At 40.9% G+C, this 18520-nt stretch overlaps 1 protein-coding gene across 1 annotated transcript in view; it reads left to right on the top strand.

Moving 5' to 3' along the window:
• LOC108311504 (solute carrier family 2, facilitated glucose transporter member 9-like) overlaps window positions 1-10134 on the top strand; it is a 132820-nt gene extending 122686 nt beyond the window's left edge. Inside the window, exon 9 of the mRNA XM_037742142.1 lies at window positions 8685-10134. Coding sequence (XP_037598070.1) covers window positions 8685-8939 — 255 coding nt within the window. The 3' untranslated portion in view covers window positions 8940-10134. The remainder of the gene's footprint in view (window positions 1-8684) is intronic.
• Window positions 10135-18520: the final 8386 nt, after the last annotated feature.

Below are 18520 nucleotides of genomic sequence, written 5' to 3'. Positions count from 1 at the left end.
AAAAAAAAAAAAAAGAAAGAAAGAAATACCACGTGTGCCTCTCGCTGATCCCAGGGGTGATTACTAGCAGTAATCTTGTGTTAACAATTCTCTGGATTTTCTTAATTATCTCATCCTTATATGAATGCATCCCTTAAGAATCTAGTGTTTTGGTTTGCATAATTTGCATATTTATATAGAACATCATCCTGAAGATACTTTTTTGTGCCTTGTTTTTTTTTTTTAATTTTTTTAATTGCATTTTAGGTTTTGTGGTACATGTGAAGAACATGCAAGATTGTTGCATAGGTACACAAGTGGCAGTGTGATTTGCTGCCTTCCTCCCCATCACCTATATCTGGCATTTCTCCCCATGCTATCTCTCCCCAACTTCCCACCCCGCACTGTCCCTCCCCTATTTTTCCCCAACAGACCCCAGTGTGCAATGCTCCCCTCCCTGTGTCCATGTGTTCTCATTGTTCAACACCCGCCCATGAGTGAGAACATGCAGTGTCTGATTTTCTGCTTTTGTGTCAGTTTGCTAAGAATGATGGTTTCCAGGTTCATCCATGTCCCTACAAAGGACACGAACTCATCGTTTTTGATGGCTGCATAATATTCCATGGTGTATATGTGCCACATTTTCCCTGTCCAGTCTATCATCGATGGGCATTTGGGATGGTTCCAGGCCTTTGCTATTGTAAACTGTGCTGCAATGAACATTCGTATGTGTGTGTCCTTATAGTAGAACGATTTGTAATCCTTTGGATATATACCCAGTAATGGGATTGCTGGGTCAAATGGAATTTCTATTTCTAGGTCCATGAGGAATCGCCACACTGTCATCCACAATGGTTGTACTAATTTACACTCCCACCAACAGTGTAAAAGTGTTCCTATTTCTCCACATCCTCTCCAGCATCTGTTGTCTCCAGATTTTTTAATGATCGCCATTCTAACTGGCGAGTAGTTTTGATTTGCATTTCTCTAATGACCAGTGATGATGAGCATTTTTTCATATGTTTGTTGGCCTCATGTATGTCTTCTTTTGTAAAGTGTCTGTTCATATCCTTTGCCCATTTTTGAATGGGCTTGCTTGGTTTTTTCTTGTAAATCTGTTTTAGCTCTTTGTAAATTCTGGATATCAGCCCTTTGTCAGATGGGTAGATTGCAAAAAATTTTTTCCTGTTCTGTTGGTTGCCAATTCACTCTAATGACTGTTTCTTTTGCCGTGCAGAAGCTGTGGAGTTTGATTAGGTCCCATTTGTCTATTTTGGCTTTTGTTGCCAATGCTTTTGGTGTTTTGGTCATGAAGTCCTTGCCTATGCCTATGTCCTGAATGGTTTTGCCTAGATTTTCTTCTAGGGTTTTTATGGTGTTAGGTCTTATGTTTAAGTCTTTAATCCATCTGGAGTTAATTTTAGTGTAAGGTGTCAGGAAGGGGTCCAGTTTCTGCTTTCTGCACATGGCTAGCCAGTTTTCCCAACACCATTTATTAAACAGGGAATCCTTTCCCCATTGCTTGTTTTTGTCAGGTTTGTCAAAGATTGGATGGTTGTAGATATGTTGTGCTGCCTCCGAGGCCTCTGTTCTGTTCCATTGGTCTATATCTCTGTTTTGGTACCAGTACCATGCTGTTTTGATTACTGTAGCCTTGTAGTATAGTTTGAAGTCTGGTAGTGTGATGCCTCCTGCTTTGTTCTTTTTGCTTAGAATGGGCTATGCAGGCTCTCTTTTGGTTCCATATGAAGTTTAAGGTGTTTTTTTCCAGTTCTGTGAAGAAGGTCATTGGTAGCTTGATGGGGATAGCGTTGAATCTGTAAATTACTTTGGTTTGTGCCTTGTTTTTTTACTCAACATATATTGTTGAGAGTTGTCATATTGAAATGTATAACTACTGTTTATTGGTTTCTCTGATCTATAGTACTCCTTTAGATGAATGCATCCCAGTTTTTTTATCCATTCCCATTTTCAAAAGCATCTGAGCTGTCTCCAGTTGTCTTGCTCTAGAAGCTGTTGCTATGCACATCCGTGTACAACATGCAAGGGATTATGTGTTGATGCCAGTACTTTCTGTCTGAGCTTTGCAACGATGAAGCCTCCTGCCATGTGCCACTATTGAACACCTGAAACGTGGCTACGGCTACTGAGGAAATGAATGCTTGATTTTAATTGGTTTGAATTTAAGTGGCACAGCTCTGGAATATGTACACTCAGGAGTATCAGTGTGGGGTCACAGGGCACACACAACTTCATCTGTGCTTGGCAGTGCCAAGTTGTTTTCCAAAGCAGTGGTAGCTAGTTCCAGCCTACCCAGTAGGTGTAGAAAGTCATACTACTCATCAGCATTTGCTATTGTCATTGTCAGACATTTTATATTTTTGTCAGTCTGATAGATGTAAAATGGTATATCATTTAAGGTTTTAACTTGTATAAGCCTGAATTACTAAGAACAATGAGCACTTTTTCATAAGCTTCTTTGACATTTGTATTCCTCTTCTGTGTCAGACACTTTACATTTTTGTAAGTCTGATAGATGTGAGTGCAGTGGCATGATCTCGGCTTGCTGCAACCTCCACCTCCTGACTTCAAGTGATTCTCCTGCCTCAGCCTCCCAAGTAGCTGGGACTACAGGTGTGTGCCACCATGCCCGGCTAATTTTTGTAATTTTGGTAGAGACAGAGTTTCACCATGTTGGCTAGGCTCGTCTTGAACTTCTGACCTCAGGTGATTCGCCCACCTCAGCCTCCTTAAGTTCTGGGATTACAGGTGTGAGCCACTGTGCCCAGTCTGAGCACTTGTTCATCTGCTTATTTGCCATTTGTATTCCCCTCTGTGAAATGCCTCCTTGGTCATTCTTCCCTTTTTCCAGTAGGCTTTTCCTTAGTGACTCCTAAGAGTTTCTGTTGAATGTCGTATTTTAATTTGGAATACTAATTATTTGTTAGTCATGTATCACAATAGCTCCTCTCCTTTTGTACTCTCTGTACAGTGCCTTTTGATGAAAAGATAGTCTTTAAGTAACCATATTTATCAGTTTGTTCATTTATCAGCTAAGCTTTATGAATGTAAAAGTATTTTCACAGAAAATCCTGAACCAATGGAAAAAAATAAGGCCCAAACAGTGGAGCACTTTCCAGGGTTGTGTGATGGGTGAGTGTTTGGTGGAGCCAGACCTTTAGTCGAGGTCTGTTGGAAGGCAGGGTCCTTCTCACTACAGATATACTGAATAAGAGCTCCTGGCTGTAAGGCACTGCGTAGACCCTCCTACCCCAGCATCAGCTGAGGAATGGTCCAGTAACTTACTCTTCAGCGGCTGGGCAGAAAGTGGCTTGCTCAGTCATTTTAAAGTAGAAGAGGAGACAGGAAGAAAGTGACACACATCCTGAATCTGCACAAGGGAGGCAGGTACAGAAGTGAGCCAACGGCCTCCAGATCAGCCCCACCTGTGTTCAAATCCAGACACAGCCCTTACCAGCTGGTAACCTCAGGCAAATAACTTTCCCTTTCTCATCTCTATTTTCTCACATGTAAGAGAATGGTATAGAGACCTGCCTCCCAGGTGCTGTGGGGGACGCTAAAGGATCATTCCTCCTCTACCCTTGACATACACACAGAGTGAGAGAATCACAGTGGATCATGGGGTAAGCATGAGCTGCTAGTCAGGTTCATTTTGGTGTGAGTCCTGACTCTCCTGTTTTTCCCTCACTTGCCTTAGATGTGTTCCAGAACCTCTCTAATACTCAACCTCATCTTTTTTAAAATGAACATATAAATAGTGCTATTGCAGTGTGGACTATAGGCATCAAATGATATGTCTGTCATATTGCTGGTACATAAGAGGTGCTTAAAGATGCATTTCTCTTCTCAGATTAAAGTAAATCACACACTTGCAGTAACACCAGGTTGTCGTGTGATCCCTGGAATGAAATTATTTCTAGCAGATACCAATAAATGTCCTGGGTAAATTCCAGATCCTAGCCAGGAAGGCTTGGGGACAACCCCAAAGCCATTTTGCTCCTCCCATCCATATTATCCCATCAGTCTTTGTCCAGCTCTGGCCCTGACTTTTTGTTTAAACCTAATTTATTTCAGTAGACTGAGGATTTGGAGCTTTTTCCCCCATTGACTCTGTGGCCGGGACTCTCCTGACTTTCTCTCTTGTCCTTACTTTCTCAATAGTGACCACAACATGACAAACACAGGCTCTGGGGTCAGACTGCCAGATATAAGACTTCACTTTGCCTCACAGCCCAGAAAAACTGAGCCAATAACTTTGCCCTCTCAGTGCCTTCCTCTACAATAGCAGCTACACCTTAGCGTTAGTGTGAACATTAAATGAGTCAATAGCGGGCAGCACCGTCAGTGATCCACAAGCAGTTCCTGCTTTTATCATTAGCCTCGTATCCTCCTCTCCCCAGCCCAAGCCCTGTTCCAACAAGAGACCATGCGGCTCAGGGGAGTTTTACTCCCAGCTCTGCCACTTCCGGGTGGCATAACTCTGGGCAAGTAGCATGACCTCACTCCATTTGATCTTCTATTCTGTAAAAAGGAATCAAATAGACCTGTTTCTCAGAGGCAACAAATAAGCCTGCACATGGAAGATCCAGCTCCATAACTGAGCAGAGTAAATCATTTTGTTAAGTTCCTTCCTTTCTCTCCCTCCTTAAGCCAGACTCATGACACCTTCCTACCAAGGCCCCTTATTAAGAGCCATTGTCTGCAGAGCCAGGGATTAGGGTTGTGGCTTCTAATTTTGTGTGCAAGGTAGGGGAGGCAGTGAACATTTGTATTAGGGTTCTGTAGAGGGACAAGACTGATAGGATATATGCATATATGAAGGGCAGTTTTCTAAGAATTGACTCACATGATCACAAGGTGAAGTCCTACAATAGGCTACCTGCAAGCTGAGAAGCACGGAAGCCAGTCTGAGTCCCAAAACCTCAAAAGTGGGGAAGCCAGCAGTGCAGCCTCAGTCTGTGGCCAAAGGCCTGAGAGCCCCTGGCAAACCACTGGTGTAGATTCAAGAGTCCAAACACTGAAGAACATGGAGTCTGATGTTTGAGGGCAGGAAGCATCCAGCAAAGGAGAAAGATGGAGGCTGGAAGACTCAGCCAGAAGTCCTTCCACATTCCTCTGCCCTTTTATTCTAGCAGTGCTGGCAGCTGATTAGATGGTTCTGGCAGCTGACTGAGGTGGGTCTGCCTCTCTTAGCCCACTGATTCCTTTGGCAACACCCTTGCAGACACACCAAGGAATGATCCTTTGCATCCTTCAATCCAATCAAGTTGACTCTCAATATTAACCATCACAGCCTGTGCCTGCTGAAGGCTCCAGGCTCCACAAAAGGGCAGTAACCTCCGAGGAGCGGGGCCTCTCTGAGTCCTTTTGTGCTTCTGTCACAAAATACCACAAACTGGGTAATTTATAAACACAGAATTGATTTTCTCACAGTTCTGGAGGCTGGGCAGTCTCAGGCACTGGCAGATTCAGTGTCTGGTGAGGGCTGCTCTCTGCTTCCAAGATGGCATCTTGTTGCTGCATCCTCAGATGTAAGAAGGGCAAAAAGGGCCTGACTCATTCCCCCCAGCCCTTTCATAAGATCCATAATAACCGCCTCAAGCCCCTACCTTTTAACGCTATCACATTGGGATTTAAGTCCTAACACATGAATTTTAGGGGACACAGTCAGACCATAGTGGGGACCCAATAGAACTTTTCCTCTGTGGGCCAAGGCAGCAGATCCTGTGCCCAGGAGGTGAAGCCTCACCCTGGCCATCTTACGGCTTTGCTCCTGACACTCCTGAGGGAGGGAGCAAGTGTTCCTTCCCAAAATGGTTGCAGCAGACACGTGTTCTTTTTTTTTGTTTGTTTTTTCTTGAGGTGCAGTCTCGCTCTGTGGCCCAGGCTGGAGTGTGGTGGTATTGTGCTATCTCAGCTCACTGCAACCTCCATCTCCCAGGTCCAAATAATTCTCATGCCTCAGCATCCCAAGTAGCTGGGATTACAGGTGCCCACCACCATGCCCAGCTAATTTTTGTATTTTTAGTAGCGATGGGGTTTCACCATGTTGGCCAGGCTGGTCTTGACCTCTGACCTCAAGTGATCCACCTGCCTCAGCCTCCCAAAGTGCTGGGATTATGGGCGTGAGCCACCATGCTGGGCTGAGCCACGTGTTTTTGGTTGAATTTTGTCAAACTGTGAGAATAATTCTCTCAACACCTATCAAGTCCCTCGGGAAAAGAAGGCCAAGCAAGAGGCAGCTGTGTGGGTGTCAGACGGGTCCTAGGCAGCCCCACATGTAGCCTGAGATAGGGCAGGAAGCCTCCCTGAGCCTCAGTCCATCCGTGTACTCAATAAGATACTCAGAGCATCTACTGTATGTCAGACACTTTACAGGCTCTGGGAATACAAGAAAAATGATGACTCCTACCCTCAAATAGCTAACTCTAGGTAGGGAGAGAGTTAACAAACAGGCAATTGCATACCATAATGCTGCATAGTGGTGGGTGTTTTTGAAAAGCAAGGAAGCGGGGCTGGGAAGGGCTATTTAGAAATGAGAGTCAAAGAGAACCTCTCTGAGAAAATGACCTTTAAGTCAGATGAAGAGGAGTAAGAAAGCAGGACATACAGAAGCCTAAAAGAAGATTATTCCAGCAAGAGAGAACGGCATGTGCAAAGATTCTGAGGCCAGTACTGGAGGGACATCATGAAGGCAGTGGAGCTGGGGCAGAGAAAGTGAGGAGAATGAGATCAGAGAAATACAAGAGACCCAGGGTCGGCGGCCTTGGAGGCCATGGTCAGGACTTGGCTTTCCTCCAGGTGACTTAGAAAGTCATGGTGGGTTTTGAGCACAGGAGTGACAAGTTTTGTTCTTTAACAGGATCACTGTGGCTCATCTCTTAAGGATAATCTTAAGATTATGCTTAAAATGAAAAGCTGGGAAATCAGTTGACAAGCTATTGCAAAAATCCAAGCAAAACATGATGGTGAATTGCGTCAAAATTGGGTTGCAGTAGAAGTGGCGACAAACCCTCAGATTTGGATTATATTTCAAGGTAGAACAACATGATTTCCTGATGGAGTGGCTGTGGGTGGAAGAGAGAGAGACAGAGAGAGAGGAAGGGTGGGGAAGAGAGAGAGAGAGAGAAGCTCAGCCTGCCTCCAAGTGTTTTTGTTTCCTTAATCAATCAGAAGGATGGAGGTGCCATCAGCAGAGACGAGGAAGGATAGAGCAGACACAGTTTTAGAGGCTCCACTTTGGACTTGATAAGTCAGATGTCCATTCAGCATACAGGTGGGGGAGTGGAGGATGTTGAATACAAAATTGGATGTATCTCATTTCATCTTCAAAACAGTATGTGGGTATATATCACCATGTTGCAAATGAGGAAACAGCTGCCCAGTGGATTGAAGTTCTGTCTTAAATGGCACATCCTAAGTGTTAGAACAGCATGTGAGTAATGGGATCAGGGTTTGAATCCCACTCGACTGGCTGCAGAGTCCATACACTCCGCCTTCTCCACATTGCTCTTGAAGTCTTTGTATTAGCAGAAGGCAGAGTCTCAGAGCTAAGCACCCCCAGGTACGGTACGTTTACTGCATGTGGCACTTTAAAGGAAATATCTCATTTAATTCATACAACAACCCTACATGTACCATTCAATCACGAAAACGGAGGCACAGAGTCTCGGATTTAGTAAATGGCAGATCTAGGGTGTGATCCAGAGATCAAGCTTTAAGCACTCTGCCATTCTCCAAAAATAAACGTGTGTCAAATCAAACGATAGAATGGAATTGACTAAAGTCTGGATATTGCTTCTTGGGAAGTATCATTCAAAGACAGTGTCACCTTATCTTTGGATCAATAGATGTTTGTTGCATACAATAGTCACAATCCTGATAGCTGGCGCCCAGAAACTCCTTTATTTCTGGAGTGGTGGCTCACGCCTATAATCCCACTGCCTGGGAGACCAAGGCAGAAGGATTGGTTCAGGCTAGAAATTCAAGACTTTTATTCCAAAAGCATTTCTTGAGGACATCCTATAAGGCGCAAGAGCTGCAGAGGTGACGAAGTCACTGAAAAACTTGAGGTCTAGTGCAGTTGGCAGGGTTATTCTAGTCCAAGCACTAATCAGGGTACATGAAACAGAGTGATTGCAGCAAATGTTTCTGTTTTTTCTTGTCTCTCTTATTTGTGCAAAGCTGTCTCAGAGTATCAATTAGCGAGTTAGACCATTTGCATATCAGAAAACCTGGCATTACCTTGGCCTAGTGTATGCTCCACATTCTTCTTATGAACTGGGGCATTTCTCTTCCCTTTTGATGTCATTCTTGCCTCACATGTACAGCAGAAGCAAGGAGACAATGTGGTTAATTGTAAATATAAGCTTCAGCTAATATTCAGTGAGTATTCCATTTTGCTTTCATGATGATTAATTTTTAAATGCCAAATTTGCAACAACAACAACAAAAGTGCCATTTTCTCAATTCTACCAGAGTTTGAAGGTGATTTATTCAAGCCTCATATGAGAACACTCCATGTAGAACACACTTGCCTTAGAGAGCCAGCATCACACATGGTGTTTTGTCTAGGAGTGCTGGTATATGAATATGAAGCTATTTTAAAAATCTGTGTAGAGATGGTTTAACAGCAAGTTTACTGACTGTCTATTTGATGGTTTTTGTCTCTGCCTTTTCCACAGAAAAGTCTGGACACATACTGTTTCCTAGTCTTTGCTACCATTTGTATCGCAGGTGCTACCTACCTATACTTTGTCTTGCCTGAGACCAAAAACAGAAGGCATGCAGAAATCAGCCAGGCATTTTCCAAAAGGAACAAAGCATACCCACCAGAAGAGAAAATTGACTCAGCTGTCATTGATGATAAGACAAACGGAAGGCCTGAACAAGATTCCTCCTCCACGCTGGACAATTATGTCAAAAACAGGATTGTCTAAATGGATGATCTCACCTTTCAGGAAACTAAAATTTTAACCATTATTGGGAGGCTTAAATGAATTGAAGCTATGCAAGTCTTTTATATTATTAAGTATTTACAAGTAAACCTGTACTAATCTAACATTGCAACTATGTTAGCATTATTCACAACTGAATTTCCCAAACTCTTCTGGAAGCTGCAAGGAATCACTCTATGTTTCAGTAGACCCAATGTTCTTTCATGTAGGTTGATGACCTGCCTTTATCATGACTCAACCCATGATTTCAAAATGAAATTGGGGAAATAGTATGTGAATGCTTTATCAAAGAAAAACAATTTGGCCTGATAGTGGACTCAATGGATTGGAAACCATAGATTAAGGTTCTAGTTTCAGCTTTACTACAAGCAACCTTGACCTGTCCTCAACCTGAATCCCAGTGCCTCAATGACCCTAGGCTTCATCCCGATTATAGGCTTTCAGAAGTCAGTAGAATGATTATTCATAGTGCCTAAGAAATGCGTTTTCCAATATTTGGCCTTAAATCTTAGGCTTTGGAGAACCTAATACCAACTCACCAGCCTGCAGATTTTGTCTTTCCCATACTGTGTTCCAGGAATGGGCTTAAGACTTCAGGGCTGACGCCGTCCTCACCCCAGACTATTAAGAGTCCCGTGTGCTCATAGAGAACATGAAGAAGAGCAATGTGTGGAAGACTTAACTTCCAGTAACTGCGGCATGAACTGACCTCTATCCAAATGAAAAACAATATTGAGAATGATTCTAAAGCTAAACATAGGCTTGGTGGGGGGGAAAAAAAACATTGTGATTAATTGGTGATTTCTGCCACAAGTGCGTAGCCAAGAGTGTCCGCATATATACCTTATGTTTACCAAGTCTAAGAGAGATTTCTCTAGAAAGATAATGAGCTGTCTTAAATGATGGGAAGTTCACCATCACTCTAAGAGCTCAAGTGAAGACCGGGTGATTTCTCATCTTGACTGTTGCTAAGAAAATCTGTATCAACTTTGGAGGACGGTGTTTGGAACAGATATGTTGAAGGGCTCCTCTAACTCTTACATGCTAGGGTTGTTTGGGTGAGAACCATTTGCAGCCTGCCATTGTAATGTGTGGCTTGTAGTTTGGGTGATTTCCTGTACTTGCCTCTAAACCAAAGTGCCCTAAAGTAAATTAAAGTGCACTTGAATTAGCACCAGTGTGTTTGAATTTGGTATTTCATAGGAGTAGGACCAGAAAGGACTTGTCTTAGCAATACCACTAGAATCCTTTCAGCCATAATCCCTTGGGTTTCCTCAGATCATTCTTGACAATGGCAGCCTTAGCCAAAACTTGAGTTCTGAGCTTCCTTTTCTGTGGAGTATTCTTTCATCATTGGGCCTTCCCTTTGGTTAATTACCAACTCAAGGCACCGTGCCATCCAGCTTTGGGTTGGCTGAAAAATTTGGACAGTGTTTGTCAAGACAAAGAGAAAGTGAGACCAAAAGTGCCTGAGACCAAAGAAACCACATGCAATGTAAAATAAAAATCTTCACTTTTTGATGTTCTCTTTTATTTGGAGACTTGAGTAGTTAGGCAATAAGTATTTACTAGATACCTACCACGGACCAGGCACTAGCTACGTACTAAAGATGCATCAGTAAACAATAAAATACACTGGTCTCACCTGCAAAAGCCCATGTCTACCAGAGAAGACAGAAAATCAAAGCATTAACTGTAAAGTTGTCACCAGTACTGTACTTTACAGTACATTAAAGTGTCATCAATACAGTGATATAGGAATATGCAACAGGGATGGTTGGGGTAAGAGGTGAGAATCAGGAAAACCTTCCCAAATAAGTGACAGAAATAGAATGGGGAAAAATATGACTATCGGGCAATAGGCCAGGAATTATTCTTACATGTTATATTACATTTGAAAAGCTCATAGAGCCATTTCTTACTGCATTTTCTATTGAGGCTGAAGAGTTCAAGGTCAAGGGGACGTCTGATGAGGGCCTTCTTACTGGTGGGGTCTCTACAGTCCTGAGGTGGCACGGGGAATCACATGATGAGGGGACTAACTGTGTTCGCTGGGGTCTTTCTTCTTTTCATAAAACCACCAGTCCCACTCCCATGATAACACAGTAATTCATTCACTCATTAATCCGTTAATTCACATGGACTCTGGTGACCCAATTACCTTTTAAAGACTCCACCTCTCAATGCTACCACATTGGGGATTAACTTTCAACATGACTTTTAGAGTGAACATTCAAACCATAGCAGCCACATTAAGGAAATTTTTGAAAAATAAAACAAAAAGACACTCACAACCTCATTTCCTTCACTCCCCCAACATGACCAATTTAATTTTTAGACAACTCTGTCCATTTATTGCTTATTATTCATCCAGATACAATCACAGAATACATGAAACACATTTACAATCATCTTGTCTTTTACCTTCTATTTTTTCCACTTTATATTAAACAAAATGCATCATCTCAATTCCAAAGCCTTTTGTTTATACTCTGATATTCACTGCAGTGAATTCTTCACATATAAAGTTGTTTATCAGGTACCCAAAGATAGGGGAGTGGTGAGTCAGAGAGACAGACATTTTCAGGCTCTAGTTCTTGGCTGAAAGGTTCTAGCCACTTACAGCACCCTGTATGCATTCACAGACCCTAAAAGCATCTCTAGTCAAATTAATAGGTCTCCTTTCCCAATTCCTGACCAGGGGTTGGGGATTAGGCCCTTGTCTTACCGTTTTACATATTCCCTCAACTCTAAGCCATGGAGGTTTACATTCCTTCTTTTCAGATTCACTGAAAGTCACTCTTCCAGCTGCTAGTTCTGGCCAAGTAAGCACACTCCACCCTATTTCTCCCACTCATCATAACTAGCAACCCTGGACAGAATCACGATGCAAACATATGAGGACTCTGAAAAATAAATTATATCAGGCAAACTGAAGAGAGAAATCAAAACTCAAGGGATAGTTAATATGGCAGTGAGCATCTCCCGACTTATACTCCAGGAAAGAGCAGCTTTGGAAACTGCGCAATGGCTGTGGACTGGAAAAACTGCAGGAGAAACTCCTGCCTCAGTTGCTGCCAGAGGGACAGGAAAGGGGTGACCAGTGGGGGGAAAAAGTGATCAGACTGATGAAAATCAAATATGAAGGAAAAAATCTTGAAAGGCACCCTAGAAAATCAACACATTACATAGAGTGAAAAATGATTTGGATGACTTTAGATTTCTCATCAGACACCATGTAAACCAGAAGAGACTGGAACAATATCTCAATTTTTTTTTAATGCTGAAAGAACTGTCAATCCAGTTTGAATGTTGTAAAGGCCCACCTATATGCTATTTACAAGAAGCTCACATTAAACCTAATGATATAGATAGGTTAAAAGTAAAAGAGTGAGGAAAGATATAGTATACACATGTCAATCAAAAGGAAGCTGGCATATTATATTAACAGTAGAAAAAGTAGACTTTGGAACAAGAAGAATTACCCATGATAAAGAGGAAATTATGTAGTTATAAATGGTCAATTCACCAAAAATATATAAATATTCTAAATACACATATATCTCAAATCAAGCTTCAGAATACGTGAAGCAAAAGCAGATCAAGCAGAAAGGAAAGGTAGGCAAATCTTCAGTTACAGTTGGAGACTTTCAATGCTCCTCTTTCAATAATCAATAGAACAAGTAGAAAATGGCAAAGCTATAGAAGACTCAAACACTATTAAACAATTTGACCAAATGACATCTGTAAAAAACTCCAAATAACAACTGCAAAATATATATATTTGTTTTAAGTGCATTTGGATCATTCACCAGGACAGATCATATACTGGGCCTTGAAATGAATTTCAACACATTTAAAAGGGTTCAAATCATTAAAAGTATGTTCTCTGACCATATGGAAATCAGTAACAGATATCTGGAAAATTCTCAAATTTTGGAAACTTAAAACATGCTTCTAAATAACCCATGAGTCAAAAAGGACATCTCAAAGGAAATAATAAAATATTTTGAAGTAAATGAAAGTGAAAGTAAAATTGATTTTTGTGGATTCAGGTAAAGCAATGCTTAGAGGAAATTGTATACTGTTACATTCTCTAAGTGCTATAATGCTCTCAAGTAAATAATCGAAGATTTCACCTTAAGAAACTAGAAAAATAAGACCAAACTATACAAAAAGCAAGCACAGGGAAGAAAATAATAAAGATAAGAATAAAAATACATGAAATCAAATATGGAAATATATCAAGATAAGAAAATCAATGAAATGTATCAAGATAAGAAAATCAATGAAACCAAAAACTGGTTCTTTGGAAAGATCAATATAATTGATAAACTTCTATCCAGGCTAACCAAAAGAGGGAGTATGGAAGAAGTGGTGTTGTGGAGAGGGAGGAAGGGAGGGAGGGAGAGAAAGAAAGGATGAGAGAGAAAGGACACAACTTGCCAAGCTTAGTAATGAAAGAGGTGATATTCCTACAGACCCTACAGATACTAGAAGGGTCATAAGGAAATACTGTCAATAACTATGCCGGTAAATTCAACAACTTTAAATAAAATAGATAAATTTTCAAAAGACACTATCAAGAGTCGCTCAAGAAAAAATACATAACCTGAATAGTTCCATGTTCTTTTAAAAAAACAGAATTCTTAGCTAAAAATTTCCAACAAAGAAAATTCCAGGTCCAGATGGCTTCACTGGAAAATTCTACCAAATACTGAAGGAAAATATCTACACAGTTTATGCCAAAAAATTCAAAAGGGAGAAATGCTTCCTAACTCATTTTATGAAACTAACACAAACCTGATACCAAAATAGTATAAGAAAATAAAACTCCAGACCGATATTCATCATAAACAAAGGCACACAATTTCTTATCAAATATTAGAAAGTTAAATGAACAATAAGAAAAGGATAATACACCACAACAAGGTGGAGAAATGCAAAGCCATTTCAATATTCCAAAATCAATCAATTTAATCCCCCATATTAACTGACTAAGGGGAAAAGAACATATGATTATACCAATAGATACAGGGGAGACATTTGACAAAATTCAACATCCTCCTGTGTTCAAAACACTTACCAAAATAGGAATAGAAAAAAGCTGTCTTAACCTGAAAAAGAGCATCTACAAAAAGCATACAGCTAACATCATAGTTAGTGGTGCAAAACTAAATGCTTTTCCCCTAAGATCACTGCCTCTATTTTTATTTCTATCACTGCCTCTATTCGCCATCATACTAGAAGTTCAAGTCAATGTAACACGGTGAGAAAAGTAAATAAAACACATAGAGATGGAAAAGCAAAACATAAAAAATAAAACGGCTTCTATTCATATGCAACATTATTGTCTACATATTAAAACTCAAAGAATCTACTAAACTAAAAAGTTAACAAGTTTACAGAATAGAAGTTCAACACACAAATATTCATTGTATTTCTCTGTACTATCAATGAACAACTAAAAACTAAATAAAAAATGTTGCTATTCATAATAGTTCTAGAAACAAGAAATACTTGGTTAAATATCTAAAAAAACATAGTCGTGTTTTTTAGTTTTCTGCCCAAAACTACAAAACACTGATGGAATAAGTCCAAGAACCAATAAATGGAAATGTATACTATGTTCACTGAATGAATGACTTTACTGTTAAAAGGTCAGCCTTCTTTGGCAGGGCGCAGGGGCTCACGCATGTAATCCCAGCATTTTGGGAGGCTGAGGCAGGCGGATGACAGTTCAGGAGATCAAGACCATCCTGGCCAACATGGTAAAACCCCATCTCTACTAAAAGTACAAAAATTAGCTGGGTGTGGTAGAGCGTGCCTATAACTACAGCTACTTCGGAGGCTGAGGCACAAGAATCACTTGAACCCAGGAGGTGGAAATTGCAGTGTGCCAAGATCACACCACTGCACTCCAGCCTGGCAACAGAGCAAGATTCCATCTCAAAATAAATAAATAAGAGTCAATCTTCTTAAATTTATCTATAGATTTAACACAATCTTAATCAAAATTCCAAAATAAATTTTGTAGAAATTAACAAACTCATTCTAAAATGTACACAAATGGCAAAAAGTTTTGTAAACAAAGAATGAAGTTAGAGGACTCATACCACCTGATTTTAAGATGTATTCTAATTCTACAGCAATCAGGACACTACAATATTGATGAAAGTGTAGACACAAAGGCCAGTGGAATAAAATGGAGCATCCAAAAACAGACCCACACAAAAATGATCAATTAAATTTCGACAAAAGTGCAAAGGCATACTTGTTTCTACAATGGTTCTGAAATAATGCAATATATCTACATGTCACTGAATTCATTAAAAAATGAATTCAAAATGAATCATAAACCTAAATATAAAACATAAAATTAGAAAAAGTATAGAAAAAAAGCTTAGGAGAAATTCTTGTTAAATTTAAGCAAAGGCTTTAGGAAATAACACTAAAACACCATCCATAAAAGAAAATTTGGTAAGTTACACTTCATTGAAATTTAAAACCTTGTTCTTTGAAAGATACTGGGATTGTTGTTGTTGTTGTTGTTTGTTTTGAGACAGAGTCTCGCTCTGTTACCCAGGCTGGAGTGCAGTGGAGCGATCTTAGCTCACCACATCTGCCTCCTCAGTTCAAGCTTGTGAAAGGGCCTGGTGTGAAGAGTTATACCCTCTTTGAATGGGTAAGGAATTAGTGGATGAATCAACTCCCAAACTAGAATAGTAAATAAATACTTAATTTTCTAGGAAATAAAATTAGGAATTTTAACATTAAGTTCTCCTGCCTCTCAGCCTCCCGATTAGCTAGGATTACAGGTGTGTGTCACTGCGCCCTGCTAATTTTTGTATTTTTAGTGGAGATGGAGCTTCACCATGTTGGCCAGGAATGGTCTTGAACTCCTGACTTTGTGATCCACCCACCTTGACCTCCCAAAGTGCTGGGATTACAGGCATGAACCACCACACCTAGCCAAAAGATACTTGTCTTTTCAGACAAGCTACAGGCTGAGATAAAAATATGTGAACAGGCTGGGCGCGGTGGCTCAAGCCTGTAATCCCAGCACTTTGGGAGGCCGAGGCGGGTGGATCACGAGGTCAAGAGATCGAGACCATCCTGGTCAACATGGTGAAACCCCGTCTCTACTGAAGGTCCAAAAAATTAGCTGGGCATGGTGGTGCGTGCCTGTAATCCCAGCGACTCAGGAGGCTGAGGCAGGAGAATTGCCTGAACCTGGGAGGCGGAGGTTGCAGTGAGCCGAGATCGCGCCATTGCACTCCAGCCTGGGTAACATGAGTGAAACTCTGTCTCAAAAAAAAAAAAAAAAAAAAAAAAAAAAAAAAAAAATTTAATAAAAAAAAAAAAAAAAAAAAAAAATGTGAACATATTTTTATCACACACATATCCACCAAAGAACTTGTATCCAGAATACATGAAGAGTATTCAAAACTCAACAATGAGAAAACAACTCAAAAACTGGGCAAAAGCTATGAACAGGCACAATGTATACAAGTGGCAAATAAGCATGAAAGGCAAGAAAGATGGTTCATGATTAGTTATTTGGGAAATGAAAATTAAAATCACAATTAGATACCCCAAACCTATTGAAATGGCTAAAATAAAAAATCCTTATAGTACCAAGTGTTGGCAAGAATGCAAAGCAGTGGGAACTCCCATAGTTGGCTGGTGGGAATGAAAAACAGAAAAAGCCAGTGGAGTGGTGATCAAAATATTGTCTGTTACTGACTGAAGCTGTACTGGAGAAAACATCTTAGGCATAATTCCTAATATGGAATCCCTGAGCTGACTGTACTACCAAAACCTATAGGCTTTTCACCTGCCCCCACCAAACACACACACTCACAAGGGCTAGACTATCCCTGGATGGAGGAACAGAGACTATGTCAATCCTGTGGCAATTCCCAGCACAGAGAAAATAGTAATCGTGACAAGGACTTCTGTCTTGACCGAACTCTAGTCCAGCTCCTCTGAGCACTCTTCTCCACTAGACCTTGGCCTTGGCCTGCAGCCGCAGTGTTAGCAAGAGTCTTGCTAAGACAGTTCAGTGAAAAGCCCCCTGCCCCTGACTCCTAACCCCGGCTCTCTCAGTAATTTTCCATCCACTGACTCCATCATCCTGCTCCTTGCTCTAAATCCCCAGCTGGTCTTGCTGTAATCAGATTTAAGTTCAACCTGTCTCCCCTATTGCAATAGTCTGGAACCCTACTGCAATAGTTTTGAATAAAGTTTCCCTTACCTGTTTCAGTCTGTCCAGTGAAATTTTTCTTCAACAATGCTCACAGCTCTATACTTTATCCAAAAAAAAAAAAAAACTTGGGCCAGAAGATCAGTCCTCCTTGCTTGGGGGAGGAGTGAGTAAAAAAGGTAGAAGGTCCTATTTAACAGACCCAGGAAGAAATATGAGAAGGACATAATGGTTGCTCCCATACACAGTGTCAGATGGAGATGAAAGTCTTGCAAAGGACACCTGTTCAGTATGGCCAAGTTCATCCATGATCCAGCATCCATCTCTGGAATGTAGACAATAAAGGGAACTGAAGACGCTGGGCCTCTGACAAGGAAGTGACTAGTGAACCTATAATCCTCAACCCCAATTTGTCTTACAGTTTGGAAAACTATAAGTAATGTAGCACTGGAAGGCAGCCACTCAAAAGAGTGTTTAGCCATGTATTCACTGGTCAATCCAAGAATGCCGCACAAGTGCTCTACCAAACACCAGCAAACAAGAAGGAGAGAAAAAGCCAGTGATTGGCTGAGCTTGGCTTCTGGCAGCAGGGATTGTCTGCTGCTCTTGCAGAACAGGATGGAGTCACCCATGGCTTCCAGAAAGATTAGGGAGCTGACATTAACAGGACACAGATTTGGTAGGGCAAAAATCTCCCTGCTTTTTATTATTTAATAAGACTGACAATTAGGAGAGTTGCACTGAGAGTTAGGAGTGTTCCCTTATAATGAAGGCTCATTCATTTAGCAAAAGGACACCGAGTGGACATTACACAAACAAAAAATGTTTCTAAAACAAGTTTTAAACATTTACGGTAACTAGGACATTCATACAGACACGATTATGTGAGTGGATGTGTTTGTGCATGTGTGTTAAGCATATAAAACATTCCTCTATTATTGCATATGTTTACCCACTCTGGGATGGATCAGCTGGTGCTTATCTGGAAAAATGAAGAACTGCTTCAGGAGGACAGGAACCTTGTCTGTTTGATTCTCCACTGTATTCAACCATCATAGTATCTGGCCATGCATAGAAGGTGCCTGACAAATATTGACTGAATGAGTAAATTAATGAATGGATAGGCAGCATCATGGCCCCTTCAAAGATGACCAGGGCCTAATCCTAAGAATCTTTGAGTATATAAACTTACAGGGCAAATGGGGCTTGGCTCATGTGATTAAAGTGAGGATCTTGAGTTTGGGTCATTACATGGTTGACTGAGTAAACCCAGTGTCCTCAGAAGAACATAAAAGTCCTTATAAAAGGGAGGTGGCAGAGTCAGAGTCAGAAAGGAAGTGATACCAGAATAAGAGAT

The sequence above is a fragment of the Cebus imitator genome, unplaced genomic scaffold (assembly GCF_001604975.1).
Source record: "Cebus imitator isolate Cc_AM_T3 unplaced genomic scaffold, Cebus_imitator-1.0 Scaffold117, whole genome shotgun sequence".
Lineage (NCBI taxonomy): Eukaryota > Metazoa > Chordata > Mammalia > Primates > Cebidae > Cebus > Cebus imitator.
The sequence above is the reverse complement of the archived record's forward strand: the minus strand, read 5'-3'. Positions and strand labels throughout refer to the sequence as shown.